Source organism: Lemur catta, chromosome 14 (assembly GCF_020740605.2).
Source record: "Lemur catta isolate mLemCat1 chromosome 14, mLemCat1.pri, whole genome shotgun sequence".
NCBI lineage: Eukaryota > Metazoa > Chordata > Mammalia > Primates > Lemuridae > Lemur > Lemur catta.
The window spans coordinates 47371443-47394842 of NC_059141.1; the positions used below are offsets into that span (position 1 = coordinate 47371443).

The window sequence follows — 23400 nt, forward strand, 5'->3', positions numbered from 1 at the left end:
CTTTCTCTCCCACCAGTCTATAAAGCTTTTTCAGGACAAGGCTTGCTAAGGAATCCTTGCCACGTTTCTCATACCTGACACAGAGAATGCTGAGGGGATGTTTGGTGATTGCACGCATGAATGAATGAAGGTACAGACCCGACTGAATTCCGGTTCTTCTCCAGGCTCGTGAGTTTGGCCGTCACCTTTTAGAGTCGACGTTTCCACAAGATGCTTAAGAACACATATCCGGCGCGTCAGTACGTAAACGGACCCTTCAAACTCTAGCAATCTAATATAAAGCACGGACGAAGCGCCACTCAAAAGCAACTAGAAGCCTTCATTTATCAGGCTGGGACGAGGGAAGACCTGGCCAGTGTTTGAGAATGCTAAGATAACCTTCGTGACTCCTCCCAGCTCCGCCCTTCTCTAGGTGCCTTTTAGTGTCAAGGGCTGTAAGCAATCAATTCATGAAGCCCAGCCACAGAGTCCAGAAATTTGCATTTATGAAGCGGACCTCAGCCTTCCTTGGGCTTCCTGCTTCCGCCGGAAATGCTTTGCTACAGGAAGTGACGAAAGCTGGGTGGAGTTGAGGGCCGGTACTGTCTCTTCCTCTCCACGCGGTTGAGGAGACCGGTCGGCTTGAGCAGGTTGTGCTGAATAATGCCGGGAAAACTCCGTAGTGACGCCAGTTTGGAATCAGACACAACTGTGAAAAAAGCAGAGATGCTGCGAAAGCAAGCTGAGAAGGTGATACCGAGGGACCTGGGGCAAGGCCGGGCCAGGGCCGGCGCGCTGAGAAGAGCGGGGTCCTGGGCTACGAGAGAAGTCCTCAGGCTGGGAACGTGCAGCGCGCGGCGAGGAGCAGCGCGTCCAGAGCCCAGGCGTGGGTCTCGGCAAGCCGTGCCCAAGAGTAGTGCTCTCCCGGGCCAGTGGGCGCGTTGCCGGTCGGACCGAGCTGGGTCCGCCGCACGCCGACCTCTTTCGGCTTTTACCTAACCGCAGGTCCCTGGGGCTCTGGCCTAGAGGCCCGATCGGACAAGGGAGAGGGCTGGGTGTCCCACGTGGTCCCTGGCGACTGGGCGCCCAGCACCCTGTGCTCAAAGTTAGACGTTCACGCTTAGACCCCACTTTCTTGAATCAGACTTAACTCGCGGTGTGAGCGTGCGCGAAGGGAATTCTAAATCAAGTCAAAGTAGGGACTGAAGGTTTAGACTAGCGAGATCTTAATTAACCTCATCTGCGCACGTGGGCGGTGTCTGCAGTGATGTTCTTTTTACCACTAGTAAGGGAAGTACAGTTTGTTTTCCGGTAAGCAGCCCTTAGAAGGTGACGTAATTCAGTTCCTCTTTAGTATTTATTGACCAGATTTCTCATGGAGATATAAAGACCTGTTGTGGTGTTAACTATACACCATATTTTTTTAACAGAGGCCGGCAGTGTGCAATACGTCTTAAAGTACCTTGACAGCCGTCTGCATCTTTGCTGTTGCTTCCCTAGATAGTAATTTAACTTGTGACAGAGTCTGTTATGAGATAAAGTCAGTGGGAACAAAGATTGTTCCTGAACTTGCATTGTACATGACTTAGAATTTTCTTTCCTTGTTTTGTCTTTTTGATGTAGAGCTCTTACACCAGCAATATTTTGGCATTGTAGGAAGCCGCGGGAGGGCAAATTTGTACCCACTGGGTGGAGAGGTAGTGGTCAGAATGTGTTCAGAATGTGGGATGCTCAAATCAAAAGGAACATGACCAAACTGCATTACATTCCAAAAGAGACCACCAGGATGGGAAACTCCTATTTATTTGTTGGAACTAAGGGATGAAAGAACTGAACTTGAGGGGAGACTAGTTTGTTTTTCATATATCTGAAGGATGGTCATGTGGCAGAGAGATTACCCTTAATTTGTGATTTGAAAGCAGAGGCAAGTCCTGAAGTTCCAGGGAGGCAGATTTTAGTTCAATATAATAGTCTCCATACTTCTGGGATTGGCATGGCGCCCTGCTAGAAAGGTTCTTAGGAGGCTACACTGCCTAATTGTTTTTGTAACATGAAGAGTTGGAGAGGATCAGAAATTTCAGATAGGATCCATGGTTATCTGTCTGCTTTGGTTTTGAGGTTTCACCCCTTCCATATCCTTGTAACTTGTGCATATATTTTGTTTTACTTTAAATTAGGTACTTTTTTTTTACACATAGGATGATAGACTGTGAATTTTTATAGCTTTTTGTTTCATAAAGTGTCTTTATGTAAATCCATTTGATCTTGTGAGATAGTCAAGACACAGATACTATGAATTCCAGTTTTACCTGGAATTTTAGCAGGGAGAAAGAAAAATCTGTTTTAACATCATTTGTCTGTGGACATATACGGGCTTATTACTCTATCAGAATTAAATTTGGACTTGATCACTTTCTATAGTATTTAGTTTAGAGCCTGTTGGAGTATCTAATGAGCTACTCCAAGTCCCTTATGAAAAGCTGGTTTTATAATTGTTTAACCACATGACTTCGAAAGTTACTAAGAGGTACTTTAGATTTTGTTGGTATACACTTATCTCCATATAGCTGAAAAATGGTACTAAAAAGCATACTGTTTGATTTTTACTTTATGACAAAGTTGCAAGTATAAATGTTGAAATGCCCCAAAATTTTGTTCATCATAATTGACAATGATCTTGAAATAGTCCAGAATTGATAAATTACACAAATGTATAAAAGCCTTGTTTAGGATTTGTGTTTTCTTTGTTAATTTTTTAGAAAAATAGAAGGGAGAAGCCAAAATCGAGTAAGACTGAAGAGGCAGCAGAAGAGGCAGAAACTATTCCCCGCAAAGCTAAACAAATTAAAAAGAAAGCAGGACCTTCTGAGGTTGACATGAACTCTCCTAAATCCAAAAAGGCAAAAAAGAAAGAGGAGCCAACTCAAGATGACATTGTTTCTCCTAAAACCAAAAGTGTGAAAAAGAAAAAGGAGCCCTTGGAAAAGAAAGTTGTTTCTCCTAAAACCAAAAATATAATCAGCGAGGAGCCTTCTGAAGAAGAAATAGGTGCTTCTAAGCCCAAGAGGATGAAGAAAGAAAAGGAAGTGAATGGAGAAATAGGAGAGAAGAACCCAGAACTGAAGAATGGATTCTCTCATTCTGAACCTGACTCTAACTCCAGTGAAGCTGCCAGTGAAGAAAGTAACAGTGAGATAGAGCAGGTAAAGTTTCACCTTAAAGATAGAATATATCTTTCATTGTTGTTTCTGATAAATAAGTAGGTAATTGCTACACATACTATTTAATAGTAGGAGAAAATTTGATATGTCACCACCTCATGGGTGGGGCTGTGGGGGAATGCCTTGAGGTGCAGAGTGAGACTTCATCTTAAAATTTACATGACGTCAGAATGCCTCCTCTGCAAATATGCAGATCTGTTCAAGCTTAGTGATGGTCTTGGTTTGCTTATTTGCAAGTCAGACATCAACAGGAGAGATACAGCTGTATAAATGGATCCTAGTTTCCCTCTAAGAGGTTTAACCAAATAAATCATAATTAAGTGGAACCACTGAAAAGGTGCTTGCTTGATTGCATAAATCTTTTTGTTTAGGCCATTAACTAACCTGAGTTGAAAAGGATGATTAAATGTTTGTCCAGAACCTAATTTCTGTTATCTTTTAGAAACTTAGTCATGGAAGAGAAATCCTAATGCTGATTTTCTATTTGCCTTAGGTCATGATCAACATTTATAATATTTTTCCTGATTATAAAAAATATTATTTAGAGAATTTAGGAAAATGTAGGAATTTATGAAAAAGAAAAATGATCCCTAGAATTTCAGTATGCATTCATTCAGTAAATATTAAGCATTTTTCAAGTGCAGAGGTAATCTGTTGTTAAATTTTGTTGTTTCCTTACAGTACTTATTTTTTAATCAGATTAAGATTGTACTATATGCCATGTTGTATCCTGACTTTTCTGTTTTTGTATAAGCGTTTTCCCATTTTTAAATATTAAGTATGTTTAATGGTTATATAATCCATCATATAAATGTTTAGAAATTCATTTAATTATTCCTTTTGCTGAGCATTCAGATTTTTTACTATCAAATAATGCCACAGTGACCACTAAACTGATAAATGCTTATTCCTTATTTTCTGTGGATGTGTGTATACAAGAGATGCTGTGGAAAATAGTTCCTAGTTGAGACAATCTGCCTTTACTAGTCATACATAATATATGTGCAGTATATATTTGCTATAGATTTTTCTTTTGTTAGGATTTTATAGATTATTTCCTTTTCAGGTCTCAATTTGCATACCAAGATTTTTGTGTCTTTTTGGTTGATTTTAAACTGATGTATTGAGAATAGTTGCTTTTGCATACCTTTTGTTTTAACTTGTATGAGTAGTTCTTGATTTCTTTCTGTGGCCCTTTACTTGATAGGAAATACCTGTGGAACAAAAAGAAGGGGCTTTCTCTAATTTTCCCATATCTGAAGAGACTGTTAAGCTTCTCAAAGGTAATATTCTTGGAAATAATGTACAGTGTTAGAATATACTATTTTAAAGTGTTCTACTATTTTTGTTGAGATGAGCCAGGACATATTCTTGACGTAGGATAGATAATCTGTATGTAACCATATAATGAAATAGGCCTGTATATTCAGTATAGGACTATTGTAGTGATGATCTCTGCTGCCTGTTAAGCAAGTGATTAAAATTTATTCAATACAGTATGTATATTCAGAAATGTAATGGTAGTGCTGGTGAAATTAAACAATTAGTTGATACCATGTTGGGGTGTTTTTTTTTATCCTCTTCCACTTCTTCAGGCATCTCTAGGTTAATGACACCAGCCTGACTCAACTCATCTTAACGGTCTGTGAAACTAGCTAGGTAGTTACAGATGCTCAACTAGGTGCTTTTTAAATCAGGTGCAGCACAGTCTGGACTGCAGAGCACCAAATTTTCAGGTTTGTCTTGCCCTATGGAAGAAATTTCATGACAACTTAATCTGTTAAAATAATAAATAGCAATATAATTTGGTACTTTAAGTATTGGTGATATTTTGTAATCAGGTTCTTTACTATCAGAATATATTTGAGGTAGTCCTAGCACTGTGGGAGGCCAACGGGGGAGGATTGCTTGAGGTCAGGAGTTCAAGAGCAGCCTGAGAGTGAGATCCCGTCTCTACTAAAAATAGAAAAAACTAGCTGGGTGTGATGGTGTGTGCCTATAATCCCAGCCTCTCAGGAGGCTGAGGCAGGAGGATCACTTGAGCCCAGCAGTTTGAGGTTGTTGTGAGGTAGGCTCATGCACTCTAGCCCAGGATAAAATAAGAATGTATTTTATCCTAACTTTGTAGATGTTGACCAGAAGGTAGAATTCCTTAATTCTGCAGGACCAGAAGCATGAGTATGCTTCAGTCCCTTATTATGGCTGTTATTTTAAGAATCGCATTATCCGGTAACACAGTTCATTTGTTCACAGGCCGAGGGGTGACCTTCCTGTTTCCCATACAAGCAAAGACTTTCCATCATGTCTACAGTGGGAAGGACTTAGTTGCACAGGCGCGGACAGGAACTGGGAAGACATTCTCCTTTGCCATCCCTTTGATTGAGAAACTTCAGGGAGAACTGCAAGAGAAGAAAAGAGGTCGTTCCCCTAAGGTAACTAAACACATAACTCAGGGGCTCCAAATCAGCACAGGAAAAAACATCTCTTGGGCTTTGTTTATATACCCTACTATTTTTTATTGTGTTCTTATAGTCACCCCATTATATTTACTGTGGGTCTTTTTCTGAAGGGTAAACCAGGATGATTTTTAAGACTGTTGGCCACAAACTCTGTATATGTAAATGTTGTAATTTGTCCCATGGTTGTGATCATGTAAATTGATAATGCTCATCATATTCCCTTCAAACAGTTAGTTGTCCCTGGGACTCACAGCATTGGTCAAGTGTCTCTGACCATTTTTGCTTAGATGGAGAAAGCATTTGTAGTAGAGAAGGATGAATAGAAGGAGGGCACTCAGAGAGGTGAAGAGGCTAAGGCCGCTTATCAGGATGGTGTTCACTGGGCTCATTTCTAGAGAACTTGGCATTTAACAAACTTTAACCTCACTGATAAACCTGGGATGTCCATGTTATCACATTGGTTGTGGGTTCTTGCAGTTGTCTTTCTGTGCGTACCTCACTTGCTCACTGGCCTTCCAGTGTTCATGCTCCCCCCATCATTAATTCATTTGTTTAATTCCCTAGCACCTGGAATAGTGCCACCTGGCACATAGTAGATGGTCATTAAATATCTTTTGGATGAATGTATTAGATTGTCTTTAAGTCATATTTGTTTCATACTGTTACCCTGTTCAAGGATTTATAGTAGTTTCATGTATGTCTTGGATCAAACACAGACTGCTGTAGGAGTCAAAGCCTCTTTCACTTTTGGTCTTACCGTATTACCTAACTTTTTTCTCCTTTAAATTCACTATAATGTAGAAGTTAAGCCTATAGGTTTTGGAGCCCAATTGCCTGAAGGCATATAAAGTATTTAGTGGAGCCTGTAAAAGCACAAATGTTAGCTAATACTACCATCATCAGTATTATTCCTTGCTCAGGTTGTTCTTTTCTTGGAATGCTATTCCTTGAGGACTAGTAGCTCCATGAAACTTTTCCCAATTTCTCCAGCCTGCTGGAGTACCATACATTTGGGCATCTACTTCTCTTCTGATAGGTAAGACCTGGTCACAGGCTTTCCTTAGGGAGTATATTTGTCAGAACCATATTATATTTGTGATCCTTCCATACATATAGGGCATTATAAAGCACATAATAAATGTTTTGAGAATACTGGTTAGGATGAACTGAACTTTCTTGTGAATTCCAAATTGATTAAGAAACAACTGAATTCAATTATTTTTCCTTTCCAGGTACTAGTTCTTGCACCTACAAGAGAGTTGGCAAATCAAGTAAGCAAAGACTTTAGTGACATCACAAAAAAGTTGGCAGTGGCCTGTTTTTATGGTGGAACCCCCTATGGAGGTCAAAGTAAGTAAATTTAAAAGTGAGGAAAAGAAGATGCCATCCATTGTTGGATATCCTGATTGGATTTCTTCTGGCTTTGACATCTGGCTTCTTTACCTTCTAGTCATTTAAATATGGTCAAGAACATCATCCTACATGATGATGAGCAAATCCTGTTTATGGTTCTTAGGACTTTTGTATCATCTATCTATATTTTTAGCTAAAGGCTACAAAGGTAACTTATTGAACCCAAGACAACAGCATCCAGATGAGTCCTGGGAACCAGAAAGTCAGTCTGGACCTTGGGTTTCTGCCCTTTTTTTGCATCCTTGTCTCTTTCTTGCATAGACAGGCTTTCTTTGCTTAGGGCCCAAGGCCCAAATATTACAGCCCTGTTCTAATATTCCATTACTTGCCAGTTCAAGACCTTGGAGCTTTATTATGGAGAGCAGATATATAAATCAGGAAAGGATTTAAGGCATTAAAGAACAGCTTTGGCACACAGAGCTCATGATTGTGTCTTTCTAGCTGTGGTGGAATGAACATAGGGTTTGGCATCAGAAGGACCTGAATCTAGACTCTGCTCACAGAGTAGCTGTGGTGTTCAAGTTCAAACTGCTTAATTTTTCTGCCCTTTAGTTTCCTCATCTGTGAAACAGGATTACTAAACCTACCCTGCAGGGGGGGGTATTGTGAAGATTGGATTGGATAATGTACATAAAGTGTGTAATGAGATCCCTAGACTGCAATAGCAACTCAGTAAAACCATCTCATCCCAGTTATATTGAACTACGTTTTTCACAATGTCTTTATACCTTCTTGGAATATTTGTCCTTCCATCTCCTGTCTGATCCTCCCTATACCTGTTTACCTTATAGGAAGCTACTATTGGCTGGGCACGGTGGCTCACGCCTCTAATCCTAGCACTCTGGGAGGTCGAGGCAGGTGGATTGTTTGAGCTCAGGAGTTCGAGACCAGCCTGAGCAAGAGTGAGACGCCCGTCTCTACTAAAAATAGAAGAAAAATTAGCCAGTCAACTAAAAATAGAAACAAAACAATTAGTGTGGTGACTCACACCTGTAGTCCCAGCTCCTGGGGAGGCTGGGGCAGGAGGATTGGTAGAGCCCAGGAGTTTGAGGTTGCTGTGAGCTAGGCTAACGCCACGGCACTCACTCTAGCCAGGGCAACAAAGTGAGACTCTATCTCAAAAAAAAAAAAAAAAAAACGAAACATACTACTTTGTACTTGGTAGTTGTTTAATAAATATTTTGGAATGACAATACATTCTGATACCCTACACTGATAAAAGACTTATTAAAAACCCAGAAAATCTTATCATTGGTGCTCTTTATAGTTGAACGCATGCGGAATGGGATTGATATCCTGGTTGGGACACCAGGTCGCATCAAAGACCACTTACAGAATGGCAAGCTAGATCTTACCAAACTTAAACATGTTGTCCTGGATGAAGTTGATCAGATGTTGGATATGGGTTTTGCTGATCAAGTGGAAGAGATTTTAAGTGTTGCATATAAAAAAGGTAAGCCCCAAATTTGAGACACTGATAAAAGGGACCAAAGGAAGGGTGATGATTAAGTAGCCTTCTAAGAGATAAATGAAGCCTTGTGAAATTGGAAGGGGACTTATTTTATTCAGGCAAACTTGGATTTAAAAAAAAACAGTCATGGCCAGGCACAGTGGCTCACACCTGTAATCCTAGCACTCTGGGAGGCCAAGGCTGGAGGATTGCTTGAGGCCATGAGTTTGAGACCAGCGTGGGCAACAGTGAGGCCCTGTTTCCACAAAAGTTTTTAAAAATTAGCTGAGTATGGTGGTGTGTGCCTGTAGTCCCAGGATCACTTGAGCCCAGAAGTTTGAGGTTGCAGTGAGCTATGATGATGCCACTGCACTCTAGGTTGGGCATCGGCAATACCTTGTCTTAAAAAAAGTCATGATTTATCACATAACTACAGTGGGGAATACTTGGGAAAGTAAAAGAAGAAAAATTCCATATTCTATTTTGCTTTTGATGTATTTCTCCCTGATTTTTTGTGTGTTAGTGTGTGTATGTTAATTATAATCTGACTGTACATGTAAAAATTCAGGATGATACTCCTTTAAGTGGTTGGCCATGATTTAATTCCACTATCTGCCTGTTTTTTTTAATTTTTTTCAATGTAAATAATTCTGCTTATAGTCATTTTCATGCAGATAACTTCTCTCACACTTCAGTGTCTGGAATTGTTTCTTTAGGATAGATTTCCAGAAGTGGAATTACTGAATTAAAATGTGTAAATAATTCATGCTCCTTGATATACATTGTCAAATTGCTCCCCAAAAGGGTTCTACAGGTTTACATTGACTTTTGAAATGTAGGAAGATGTAATGGTTCTCTTAAGTACAAACCAAATAGTAGCTGAACCCAAAGAATGAGTAGACTAGAATTCTAAGTTAATAAAATATTGAGGAAGTATTGGGGAGTATAGAATCTGTTCAGGTGTTTATTATAAGTTATTTGCTCAGAAGTCTATACTGCATAGTTACTGGGCTTCATGAATTGTCGAGGTCTTGCTATGTTGGACAGATTTCCTTTGTGATTCATAAAGCCCAGTAGGCACAAAGCAAAATAAGTTTAAAGTACTTTCACTATTTCAGGGATCCTTTATATTAATTTCTTCAGCAGTATTTCTTTGCCCATTGCGAAACCACTGTGTCTTTCATCTTTTGTGTCCTCGATGCCTGACTTGGCCTCAAGTGGTTGCTGGTGATTGTTGATGGACAGTGGAAGTACTAGGAGAGGTGGAATACTATGTAGGCTTGTTTGAATTATTCATACTGACTTTTTTTCCCCTGAAGATTCTGAAGACAATCCCCAAACATTGCTTTTTTCTGCAACTTGCCCTCAGTGGGTATTTAATGTTGCTAAGAAATACATGAAATCTTCATATGAACAGGTGGACCTGATTGGTAAAAAGACACAGAAAACGGCAATAACTGTGGAGGTAAATGATTTATTTGGTTGCTGGAGTTAATATAAAATTGTATCTTTTTCTGATAATACTAAGACTGGCAAATTCACCCTTTTCCCAGATAAATAGTAAATTCATATTAAAAGCCAAGTCAAGACATATTTCTATTTGAGTTGTATATGGAATCTATGTTTCCTAAATTTGACCACCTGGTAGCCTGATTTTATTTCATAATCATTTGGAACCTAAATCTGTGTGAATTATATAAACAAAGAAATCACACTTAGAATTTAAACACTGCGGGCAGCAGAGAAATTTAGTTCTTTGCATTGAAGCTGTTTTTATCTTCAGGGCTGATATCTAGTTAACTTCATTTCATCTGAGGAATAGACCTATATAGTAACTGACTATGGATTGCATTTTTAGTTGGATTAAAGGGCAAAACATGCAGAAACTCATCAGTTAATTTGATTTCCTGTGGAATCTGGGGAATGACATTTCCTTTTCCTTCATTTTCCTGGTTAAGTCAGAAAATAGATAAGCCAGATGCTCTCTGGCCAAAGGGGAGAGGCACAGGGGAACAGACCATATATGGCTCTCTGCTTTAATGGTTTATTTAGTATTTTGTTTTGTTTTCTTCTCTCTAGGCAATGGTGGCAGTAGACACCTGTTGCCAGGCTAGAGCAGTTGTTTCCAGTACTAAGACATTAGATCATCAGTGTTGAGCAGATGATTTCAGGTTCCAGCAAGGTTTTACCAAATAGAATTTTTTTCTTTCTCTCTTATAAGCATCTGGCTATCAAGTGCCACTGGACTCAGAGGGCAGCAGTGATTGGGGATGTGATCCGAGTGTATAGTGGTCATCAAGGACGCACTATCATCTTCTGTGAAACCAAGAAAGAAGCCCAGGAGCTGTCACAGAATTCAGCTATAAAGCAGGTTGGTCTTTCCCCTCATGCCTGCAAAGCTGGGGGTATCAACAAATCTTTACCTTGGACATAACTGCTCTGGGTCTATTTTTCATTCATCCAGTGACTTTCAGTTTAGGTTACAAATGAGGGGAAGTTTCATTCAATTAATGGTCAGAGTGTACATTTTAGAGCTCAACTAATCTGTCATGATGTCTCATCTTACAGATGAGGAAATGGTGCCTCAAATCTTTGTTATACTGACAAAGTAGGTTTGATTGCTCTTTCTGATGTTTTTAACTTCAGTAGGTATAATTGGATCCAGTTGGATTTAATGACTGAGGATTTGGAAATAATTTTGAGGTTTGTCCATTTAAGGTATACGTTTTCCCTTTTGTAATGTTTTTGTAGGAGAATCACAAAAATACACATATCTCTTACAGGCCTAATGGATGACTATAAAAAACACTTTTGTTGTTGGAACTGGTACTTTAGGTCAGTGTGTTTATTTTGGCAGGATGCTCAGTCATTACATGGAGACATTCCACAGAAGCAAAGGGAAATCACCCTGAAAGGTTTCAGAAATGGTACTTTTGGAGTTTTGGTGGCAACCAATGTTGCTGCTCGTGGATTAGACATCCCTGAGGTTGATTTGGTTGTGCAAAGCTGTCCACCAAAGGTATGTGTTTTATGCTTAGATTTTATTTGCTTTTGTTTCTTTTGGGTATTAAAACAGATTGGAGATTGTATTGTTTATTTGCATATGATTAATAACAGCTACCTCTGAAATGCTAGGATGCTAAGGGTGATTTTAAAAATGCACGTAATTAAAATGATAAAAATTATAATTCTCAACATGGCAATTGAGTAGAAGTGCAGTCAGTGGCCAGAGGTTGGAAAGATTGCTTATGGCAACTGGTGCAATTTTGAGATGCACCTTGAAGGTGGGTGTAAGAAATTATGTGGGGTGAGGGTAAGATACACGTAACTGCATGAGCTAGTGGGCAAAAGAGTATAGACCTATAATTAACAACTTCTTTTGAAGGATAGCTTCACTGGGAAAAAAGGAAAACTTCTGTGGTTAGAGATGCTTAGGTTCATGGGTTATGGGAACTTCTTGGGAAGAGCCCTGAAACATTGTTACCATGGTATGGATAGTGCTTCACATGAATAAAGGTTATTCTAAAGGAGCCTCTTCCAGTCACTTCCAACATGAAGACCTTGTAACCTCCCCTCAAATTGGCAAATCCTCACAATTAAAGGTTGCTTACAACAACAGGAAAAAAACTTCATGACTATGAATTCACCAGTTCTTTTTTTTTTTTTTTTTCCTTTTTTTTAGACAGGGTCTCACTCTGTTGCCCAGCCTGGAGAGGGCAGTGGCATCATCATAGTTCACTATGACCTCAAACTCCTGGGCTGAAGTGATCCTCCTACCGCAGCCTCCCAAGTAACGGGGACTACATTGTAGGTGGATGCCACCGTGCCCAGTTGATTTTTTTTTTTTTTCCTTGTAGAGCCCCAGGGTCTTGGTATGTCCCAGCCTGGTCTTGAACTCCTGGCCTCAATTAATCCTCCCACCTAAGCCTCTGAAAGTGCTAGGATTATAGGCGCGAGCCACTGCCCCTGCATGAATTCACCAATTCTTAAAAAGGAAGTCCCATAAATGTGTGACATGGACATTGTTTCATGAGCCTGTAGACTTGTGCTGTCTAATATTGTAGCCACTAGCCACATGTAGCTGTTAAGCACTTGAAATGTAGGTAGTCTGAATTGATGTATATACTGTAAGTGTAAAATATACACTGGATTTAACTTTTTATTATGCACTCTGGATTTTGAAGACTTATAAAAATATAAAACATCTCAGAGACTTGTTTTATATAGAGGTAGTATAATGAAATGATAAGACTTGACTATATTGAGTTAAATAAAATATATATATTATTAAGATTAATTTAACTTTTTCAACTTTTTAGTGTGGCTACTAGAAATTTGATAATTGGAATTACATATTTGCCTCCAGTGGACAAGCACTATTTGGATAATGTTCTTTGCAGATTTGTCTATAGGATAGGGACCACTGTAGAGGTTTTAAAAATTGCCACATGTCTTTAATTTAAATTAAAGTGCTAAGGGACCTCCTACCTTGTGCCTCCAGATATGTGACCACATTTGCTGGTGTTCACTGACCTGCATTAGCTGCTCAGGTGCTGGTGTCTTCTTACTGCTCATTGTCACTCATGTGTTTTATTTACCTCAATAGGATGTAGAGTCCTACATTCATCGTTCTGGGCGGACGGGTAGAGCTGGAAGGACAGGGGTTTGCATCTGCTTTTATCAGCACAAGGAAGAATATCAATTAGTACAAGTGGAACAAAAAGCGGTAAAACTATTTTCTTAGCTTTTATTCGGCAAATGTTGAGTTCTTTATTCAAGTTTTATTCACTCTAAATTATTATTTTTGTTTCTAGAATGTGGCCATGACTGAAAACTTGTTAGGTACATGTTTTGTGTTGTCCTATGATAATAAAGCCCATTTTGTAATAACTTTGCATTTGAAAACAGTGGTCTCATTTTCATGTTTAAAAGGCAGTTTTCAACTATTCAATTATTCCTTACAGAATAATTTGAATAATTTATGTAGGTACTTCCCCCTCCAGGAGGCAGGGCTTCTCCCCCCGCCATGCCCCCTTCCCTTGAGAGGACTTAGTGATTTACTTACAAAGACTAGAATATCTTGGGGAGTAAGGACTTGACAGTGGAGAAATCAGCATACACTCCCTGGGCCAGGTGATTATAATTCACATCATCAGCGATAAGCATGTTCCCCTGGTAAGAGGTGGTGAGATAGGCTTAGGCCACTGTTATTCTTCTCCAAAACGCGTAACAGCAGTCTAAGCTTGAGAAAAATATTAGACAACCTCAAATTGAGGAACATTTTATAAAATACCTGATGAGCATGCCTTAAAACTGTCAAGATTATGAGAAACAAGACATGTAGTAACCAGACATGTAATAAAGTCTGGGGTTCAGTTAATAGTAATTTAGCAAAGCTGATTTCTTAGTTGAAACAAATGTACCATAGTAATGTAAGGTGTTAACAATAACGGAAACCTGGTGGATGCTATACAGGAACTCTATCTTATCTTTGTAACTTTTCTGTAAACCTAAAAGCATTCCAAAATTTATTTTTTTATATGTAATATATACATTTGGTGAATATAAAAAAATCAGGGAAGTACTAATTTTGATGAAAACAATTGATGGCCATTGTTCATTAAACTATGGTTCATTTTCTTTTAGGGAATTAAGTTTAAACGAATAGGTGTCCCTTCTGCAACAGAAATAATAAAAGCTTCCAGCAAAGATGCCATTAGGTATGTTCCCTACCACCACTGTGGTTTATTTTAATGCTTGTTCTATATACTGCATTTTTTTATTTTAACAGTTGATAACCTGCTTACTATAAAAACAGACTGTGCTAAAGTAGAATATTACAAATACTTTAAAGTAAATATCATCATTTCTATTCATCGCTGCCCAGTCTTGTTGATGAGAGGAAACCACTACTAACGTTTGATAGTTTGGTTTATCTTAAACATTTTAAGGAATGGTAACTTAAATATGGTATGAGTGCTTCCCATCTAGCCACTGATCAGAGTGGATAGCAGATTACATTCCATATCTACATTAATCCAGTTCCCTGTCTGGTAGAATGAGTTGATTCTTGAAATTATAGTAAATATCTAGATGGTGAGGATTGGGTTAACAAACAGTGTTTGTCAGTGGAGGTGCTCCTGGCAGAGTCCCTGGCTCTTGCCCCTGTGCAGCATACTCCTGGGGGTAAGTAGGGTTGGCATTATGAAAACCAAAAACTATTTTCAACATGCCTCCTAGTGGTGAGCTACATCCTCTGCTAAAGAACCACTGAGTTTGAGCATCATTTTTGCAGTGCTTTCCACAATTACTATAAATGCTTATTTAAAAAATAGGCAATGGGGAGTCTGATCAAAGGAAATGCTGGATATCAGTCAGCATTGTACTTAATAGTTCAGGAAAATTTTGCAAAGGAAAGAATTTTAATTCTGCATTTTTCAAATTTATTTTTGTATGACATACTTTTCTTTAAGTGTCCTGCAGATGGGATTCCCTAGGGTGCCAGTTGAGGAATTAGGGGGTTGGATGGCCAGGAAGGGGAAAAGAGACAAAGATGCTGGTGGTGTAGAAAAGATACCCTCTAGAGTGGCAGTGCTGCCACAGAGGCTGCCTCATGTGGGTGTTTTATTCTTGTACTGGATGATCTCTTTCAATGTTGAGATGTGACATTTATTATTGCCAAGATAATAGTGACCCCCTAACAAATGTGCATATAGTCTCATAGAGGTGCCTATCATTTATAACCTGATTTGGGTGTTTTATTTTCTTTTTGTTTCAGAATGGAAATAGCCGTAGTACTTTCTGATCTTTTTTTTTTTAAGACAGAGTCACTCTCTTGCCCTGGGTAGAGTGCAGTGGCGTCATCGTAGCTCACTGTAACCTCAAACTCCTGGGCTCAAGCAATCCTCTTGCCTCAGCCTCCCAAGTAGCTGGGACTACAGGCACACCACGACACCTGGCTAATTTTTCTATTTTTTAGTAGAGGTGGGGTCTCACTCTTGCTCAGACTGATCTCGAACTCCTGAGCTCAAGCAGTCCTCCTGCCTCAGCCTCCCAGAGTGCTAGAATTACAGGCGTGAGCCACTGCACCTGGCCTGTATTTTCTAATTCTAAAAGTAACGCATGCTTATTGTAAAAAAAAACTAATAAATTTCAATGTTATTTATCATTGCATTTAATGACAGCACAATATTTTATTGTATCTGTTTTGTAGTTTATATAAGTAGTCTATACTGATGCACATTTTAAAATTGTTTGCATTTTTTATATAAGTAACACTGATGACCATCTTTTTTTTTTTTTTTTTTTTTTTTGAGACAGAGTCTCACTCTGTTGCCCGGGCTAGAGTGAGTGCCGTGGCGTCAGCCTCGCTCACAGCAACCTCCAACTCCTGGGCTCAAGCGATCCTCCTGCCTCAGCCTCCCGAGTAGCTGGGACTACAGGCATGTGCCACCATGCCCAGCTAAGTTTTTCTGTATATATTTTTAGCTGTCCATATAATTTCCTATTTTTAGTAGAAATGGGGTCTCGCTCTTGCTCAGGCTGGTCTCGAACTCCTGAGCCCAAACAATCCTCCTGCCTTGGCCTCCCAGAGTGCTAGGATTACAGGCATGAGTCACCGCGCCTGGCTGACCATCTTAACGTAATTGTTTTATTATTTCCTTAGGACAAAACTTTAGGGGAGTTGGCGGTAAATTAGAACTAGATACAATGAAAGGAATGGATTTATTACTACAGAAATGTGATTATTGCATCAAAATGATGTGTTACACATGTGAAAGATTTAATTTGAAAGTTACTGATTTATCTTGAGGTGCTGTTGTCTTGGAAATGAAATCTATCCACTTCTGCTATTCTGTCTCCTAACAAATATACTCAATGAAACTGTAGGCTTTTGGATTCTGTGCCTCCCACTGCCATTGGTCACTTCAAGGAGTCAGCAGAGAAGCTGATAGAGGAGAAGGGAGCTGTGGAAGCCCTGGCGGCAGCATTGGCCCATATTTCAGGTGCCACATCAGTAGACCAGCGCTCCTTAATCAACTCAGATGTGGTAAGGTTCCTTGTCACATTCCTGACACTACTATAATTTGGGGTTTGCATAGGATTTGAATTTAAGCTTCTCAGTTGTTTTCACTTCCTCCTGAAGGTGGGAAATGAAGTTTGTTTTTGAGACTTTAATTTTGTTCCTCTTTTTTCCATAAGGGTTTTGTGACCATGATCTTGCGGTGCTCAATTGAAATGCCAAACATTAGTTATGCTTGGAAAGAACTTAAAGAGCAACTGGGGGAGGATGTTGATTCCAAAGTGAAGGGAATGGTCTTCCTCAAAGGCAAGCTGGTAAGGCTGGGGCATCTTGTAAACTCGCTTTGGTTTGCCAGCTTTTTGTGGGTAGGAAAACAGTATGATAGCTTATTCCTGTTTCTATGGGGTTTCTGCATCTTTTCACTTTCTTGTCTTCCCTGAGCAATCTCACCCATGACCCTCAGTTGTCACTCTGTCATTGACAACTACCCTATCTATATCATCTAGCCTAAACCATTCTGCACACAGCAGTAGACTTGAAGATACAGCTGCTTCCCTGACATGTCCACTTAGATGGCTTAATTAGTAACTTATTCAGAAACTTGAATTCAAATTCAGAATTTTAAATCTTGCTTCCCAAACCTAGTGTCCTTTCTTCTGAGTCCTGCTCCTTGGTTAATGGCATGGACTACCATAGCAACTTTCAAGCATTTTGGTCTCATGATCTATTTACACCCTTAACAAATATTGGACCCCCAAAAACTTTTGTTTATATGGGTTACTTCTATTGATGTTTTCTGTATTAGAAATTAAACCTGGAACTCTAAGAACACAATATCATGTTTCTTTAGCCATCAGAGCAATGCCATCATCACGTCGTATAGTGCCTAGGAAACTTCACTGTACCCTTGAGAGAGCGAGCATGAATAGGGCAGATATCTAAGTATTATAATTACAGAACCCTTGAAAGATCTCAGGTTTCCAAGGATGCCTAGACTATACTTAGAGAGTGCTGGCCTAGTAAACCAAATCAGGTTTGTCTTTAACTCATTGCATGTCTGACCATGTTATTTACCTCCTTAAGCAACTCCACATAACCTGTGAGTAAAGTCCCAACGTTCATGTGGAGGATAAGATCCTTCATGTCCTGACCTCTGTCCCCCTTACCAGCTCCACCTCTGACTCATCATCATCAGCTCCCTTTATTCCAGCAATGCCAATTATACCATGGTTTGTCTCACTCTAAGTGCACGCTGGACCTGTGACTTTGCTTAGCTTAAAATCTTAATAGGCAATTAGGGACATCTGTACTTCAGAGTATTTGGGACGTAAGTTTATTTAGATAAATTTTACCTGGCTGTGTTTTGCTTGAGGCTGAGAGCCTCAAAAACACTATGACCAGCCAGGCATGGTGGCTCACGCCTGTAATCCTAGCACGCCGAGAGGCCGAGGCAGGCGGATTGTTTGAGCTCAGGAGTTCAAGACCAGCCTGAGCAAGAGCAAGACCCCCGTCTCTACTAAAAATAGAAAGAAATTATATAGACAACTAAAAATATATGTAGAAAAAATTAGCCAGGCGTGGTGGCACATGCCTGTAGTCCCAGCTACTTAGGAGGCGGAGACAGTGGGATCGCTTGAGCCTAGGAGTTTGAGGATGCTGTGAGCGAGGCTGACACCATGGCACTCTAGCCCCGGCAATAGAGTGAGACTCTATCTTAAAAAAAAAAAAGAACACTATGACCTACTCAAGGGTGAAAACTATTTTCTAGTTATCCCTATTCCTCAATAAATGCCTGGTATTATACTCTAAATGTTTAGTAAACATATGAATGAATATTCCCATGAATGGCAAAATGCACTAGTACCTGATGATTCCTGTGTTATAATTGGGTAAATTGTTGGGTGGAAGGGGTGTTCCTCATAAATAATCAGTTAAAGACAGCAGGTAGAGGAGTACATGTGTCACTTAACGGGTGGTTTGGCCATATTTGTTGATGACTTCCTTAATTGGAAAGGATGGCACTTTAGTAATAAGATGTCCATTCATACTCTTTCATAAGAGTCTGAATTAAGGAAAACTAGAAAATTAACAATGGAAGATCACTTATTTTTTTGCTTTTAGTTAGCAGTGCCTTTCTGATAGAAGGCAGTATATTGTAGTGGCTTTAGGCCATAGGTTTTAGAGCCATGCAGACCAGATTTTAAGTACCTGCTCCACTTAATAGCTGTAAAGTCTTAGACAAGTCAGCTAGCCTCTCCAAGCAGTGTTTCCTTAGGTATAAAGTGTAGCTATTCTCTACTTGAGGGTTAGCACAGTGTGATAGTCAAGAATCTCTCTGTAGTCAGGAAATTCAAAATTGTTTTGGAGTCCTTTTTCTTCAGTATTTCTTGGCTTTCCTCTGTGCTTTTGGGAGCCTACAATGTGTTGGTCTTGGTCTAAAGTTCATATAAAATTAATACCTTTTTTTCTCCCCCCCTACATAATACCTGGCCTTTTGGAGTGTCATTTAACGTTCATTGGTTGGATTAACTTCCATTTGCTTTGATTTCTAGGGTGTTTGCTTTGATGTACCTACTGCATCAGTAAAAGAAATACAGGTATTCTTTTCTCTTGGATTTTAAAGTTAACATACCTAAATTGTAAAATCTTCATTATGAAAATACAGAATAATTGGGAAACAATAATAGTCCCTTTGCTAAAAGACAATTGAGAATTAAATTTTTGTATTTTTTTTCCTCCCAGCCTTTTGTTTTTTGGGTGTTTTTTTGTTTGTTTGTTTGTTTTTGATGACAGGGTCTCACTCTGTTGCCAAGGCTGGAGTGCAGTGGCACGATCATGGCTCAGAGATAGGGTCTCACTATGTTACTCATAGTGGTCTCAAACTTCTGGGCTCATGTGATCCTCCCACCTTGGCCTCCCAAAATGGTGGGATTACAGGTGTGGGCCTTCGTGCCTGGCTTCCCCTCACCTTTTTATTCTGGCATTTTTGTTGTTGAGCTTGTCCATGTCTCCTTTTTCCTTTCTACAGAGTTATGAACACTATCCACCTCTCCTACTCCCCAGCTATGTATATCAAACGGGTTTTTATAGACATTTTAAATTGCTACATCTTTACTCAGTACTGCTGTGAAAATTTATACATGATACATGTTTTATTACCTTTGAAAGCTGTAGATGCTCTGTAGCAATTGAATTGAATAAATGATTTAATAAAGGAAGTAGTGATGAGGGCTACTTCTCACAGTGAGACATATTTTCCCATGTGTCAGGAAATTGACTTTTGGGCAATGAAGGTCATTATTTTTGACTAATGACCTTTTAAGCACTTATGTTACCAACCTGGTTTTTCCTTGGAGAAATGGGGGGGGGGATGTTTTTCTTATGCCTTTTTAAACTAAATTGAGTAAACTTTAAAGGAGGTGAAAACAAAATCTTCTCTCAACAGGAGAAATGGCATGATTCACGACGCTGGCAGCTCTCTGTGGCCACGGAACAACCAGAGCTGGAAGGACCACGAGAAGGATATCGAGCCTTCAGGGGTCAGCGGGACGGCAGTCGAGGCTTCAGGGGACAGCGGGAAGGAAACAGAAGCTTCAGGGGACAGCGGGATGGCAGTCGAGGCTTCAGGGGACAGCGGTCAGGAGGCGGCAACAGAAGTAATAGATCCCAAAACAAAGGCCAGAAGCGGAGTTTTAGTAAAGCATTTGGTAAATAATTAGAAGTAGAGGATTTTATAGCAAAAAGAGAATTATGTTTGGAAACAGAACTGAACATTATTTTTTATACAAAGTTACAAGCATATTGTGCTTCCTTTTGACCACTTGCCCAGTCCATCTCTTTCAGACAGATAAGCTTCATCTAAATTATTTCATCTGATCATTTTCATTTTAACTTTATTTCTACTTCTTTATCAGGTTTTCGTTTTGAAAAGGTGTTGGAAATTCATTTCACTTTTACTCTAATGCATTGTCTATAGGTTACAAGGTAAAAATCAAGCATGTATCTGACTACACTTTGTAAGTTGACCTGTTTTTATACTTAAAAGTGTCTCTTAACAGTGTCCTTCCTTAAAGTAAATAGGGAATGTAACAGTCTCTGGAGGACCATTTTGAGCCTTTGGAAGTCAAAGTTCTGTAATTGGCATCCCTTGGCCACCTGCCAAACAATTACTCACATGGTTCTATAACATGTCTTCTGAGACTTAATACTGAGCAATGATTTGAAACAAGATTTCAGATTTAGCTGGGGGGGTTGTAATACAGTTTATGCCATTGTACGCTCTAGATTTGGAGGATGTAGTACATTCGATATAGATTACCCATAGTTACGTGCATTTTGGTACATTTTTAGCTTGTTATTATAAGGTGATTCATGCTTCTGTGAATTCTTCACAGATAGTGTATATAGAAGTACATTTTAATAGAAAGCCACTGTCTTTAAGGAATTCCAAATATATAAGATGGCTCCATAGCTTTCTTTGTAAGTAAGAAGGCTGGATAAATGGTGCTTAAATGACAATGTACTCCACTTCTTCCTATTGGAAGATTAACTTTATTTACCAAGAAGGAATTAAGGGAGGAGGGTTCACAGATGAGCATTGCTGAAAAGTATGTCACAAAAACCCACTGGAAATATTCCTCACGTGCAAGAGGGAAACAAATTCATAATTGTGGAGAGCAAAGAGAACAAGTAAAGATGCATGATTCAACATTCTTTTAATGGTGAAAACTTAATGGATCATTAATGTTTCTAGAGGTTAACTTCTAGTGGGTAAGATTTGGTTTTTAGGTAGAATGATTCTTCCATTTAGTTTCTCCAATGGCTTTGTTCCTAAAGCTACTGTATAGGTGGCTTTTCTGTTAAACAGCTTCTCTACTGAAAGGTTTTTAGCTGCTTAGAGACTTCCTTTTAAGACAAACTGTATGGTTATTTTAAGTTGTTGATTTGAGGGAACTGAAGAACTTAATGTAGCCCCTGGCCAGATAACACTCTGCCCGATTTCACAGATGTTATTTCTCTGGGAAACGTTCTACATAGCACAGGAGCTTGAGAGTGGCATTGTCTTCATGCCTTCATTCCTAGAGATTCTGTATTGGGAATCCTGGAACAAACTATGATAGGAAAATTAAAACTACGTGGTCTGTCTTTGTTTTCGTTCAGTTTGAACAACTAAAATCTTTCTAGGTTGTGGTTTCTCTCACTTAACCCAATCTTTAACTGCTGTTTTCTTCTTCCTTTTTTTTGTGGTGCTGGGAATGAGAGGCCCCGCCAGAAGCCAGGCACACATGCTTCCTCTAACTGCTGTTTTCTTGATCACCTTGCAGTAGGGGCTCTCATAGCCAACTCAACTCCTGATCCTCGAGGCAACATCCTTTTTCTATTGGAACTTCAGTTCTATCCTTGAATCCTGACTATATGTTTCTTTCCCTCAGTTCTCAGAATTCTCTTATCTTTTATTCCTTGATCCACTTGTCAATTTTATCAGTCTACTCCTGGTTCCTCATGGTTTCTCATCAAGCCACAAGGAATTAGGGGAAGATGTTTGGTGATAGTCCACATATATTAATACCTTGTGGGTTATAATTTATTAGATTCTGGTTTTGCCCAAATTATGAGTATGCTTTAATAAGAACCAGAGCATTTCATGATTTGGGTAGGAATTAAGTACCTTATCAAGTGGATTAAATGATATGGTACCTGTCCTTTGGGAAGGAATAGCTAAAACCTTGATGTGGGTTATGGATTAGCCTAAAGAAAAATAATAAGGCATAAATCAAGAGAAATAGGGAAGAATAATAGGAATTTCACTTCACATAACTTAATTTTAAGAAAAACATAACTGTTTGAATAAATGAAACTAATGTTTCTCTTGGATTCAAATCGTATTTATAAATGTATAATGTACTCAGCTACTATTTGGTTTAAATCGACTTGGGAAATGTTGTCATTTTTACTATTTTCTACAGAGAAAATATTTTCTAATTATATATCATACAACTCAATGGACTTTAAAATTACAACCCATTTTTTAAGTTGGAGCTATCTGTGCAGCAGTTACTCTATAGTTGTACATAAAATGTTTCTACTGTAAGCTGAGTTAATGTATGAAATACTGCCTTATGGCATTAATAAAGATAGTAATACTTTGTTTTTGGTGGCTTTTTGTTTACTAAAATGAAAATAGCTGGAGATACTTAATTGTGAAAATAATAAAAGCTGGGTATAAAAATCTAAACAGAAAAAACCAATAGTTAACTCCATATCTAACATTTTGATGAGCAATTTTCCATATATTCATTTATAAAATTGGAATCTTTCAGCTTTATGAACAGCTTTTTTCCCCTCAACATGTGCATAATTTCTGTAAGTACAGACCTACAGTGACATTTTTGTTGACTTCGTGTTATTTTTTATGACTATGCCCCTACACATTTAACCAGTAGTGGCTGGCCATATTTCTAAATTTTCCCCATTATAAACAACGCTAAAGTTAATGTCCTCATATAAATCTTTGCATACTTGTCTGTCACTTTGGCATACATTTTCCAAAGGTAGAGTTGGAGGGTTAAAGTGAATTTTGGTGCAAGTTGCTCTCTAAATTGGTACCAATTTACATTTCTACTCTAGTCTATGAGAGAACCTATTTCCCCACAGCACTGCAAACAGTGGATTTTGCCTTGCCTTTGTCAGTTTGCTGGACACAAAATATAGTTGCATTGTTTTTATCTGCATCTTTTAATTGGGTAAAGATTAACATCTCACAATGGCCATTGATATTATTTACTGTGGGGTGTCTTGACAAAGTTTTATATTTTTATACAGTTGTAACTATCAGTCCTTTATCATATTTGCCTG

At 38.9% G+C, this 23400-nt stretch overlaps 1 protein-coding gene across 1 annotated transcript; it reads left to right on the forward strand.

The window, feature by feature from the left end:
- Positions 1-566: 566 nt before the first annotated feature.
- On the forward strand, positions 567-22693 carry DDX21 (DExD-box helicase 21). The gene is made up of 15 exons (XM_045569309.1): positions 567-729; positions 2739-3182; positions 4408-4483; positions 5454-5632; positions 6892-7009; positions 8340-8525; positions 9842-9987; positions 10744-10893; positions 11380-11541; positions 13129-13248; positions 14169-14242; positions 16413-16572; positions 16725-16859; positions 19098-19142; positions 19991-22693. The coding sequence occupies exons 1-15, from the start codon at positions 643-645 to the stop codon at positions 20258-20260; spliced, it is 2352 nt and encodes a 783-aa protein (XP_045425265.1). The 5' UTR covers positions 567-642; the 3' UTR covers positions 20261-22693.
- Positions 22694-23400: the final 707 nt, after the last annotated feature.

What these genes read in the sequence shown, in the direction of transcription:
- DDX21 (XM_045569309.1), top strand. Translation starts at nt 643, where the DNA reads ATGCCGGGAAAACTCCGTAGTGACGCCAGTTTGGAATCAGACACAACT. An exon ending in AAAGAGGTCGTTCCCCTAAG is followed by an intron (nt 5,633 to 6,891) that starts GTAACTAAACAC and finishes TTTCCTTTCCAG; the next exon opens with GTACTAGTTCTTGCACCTAC. An exon ending in CATCAGTAAAAGAAATACAG is followed by an intron (nt 19,143 to 19,990) that starts GTATTCTTTTCT and finishes TTCTCTCAACAG; the next exon opens with GAGAAATGGCATGATTCACG.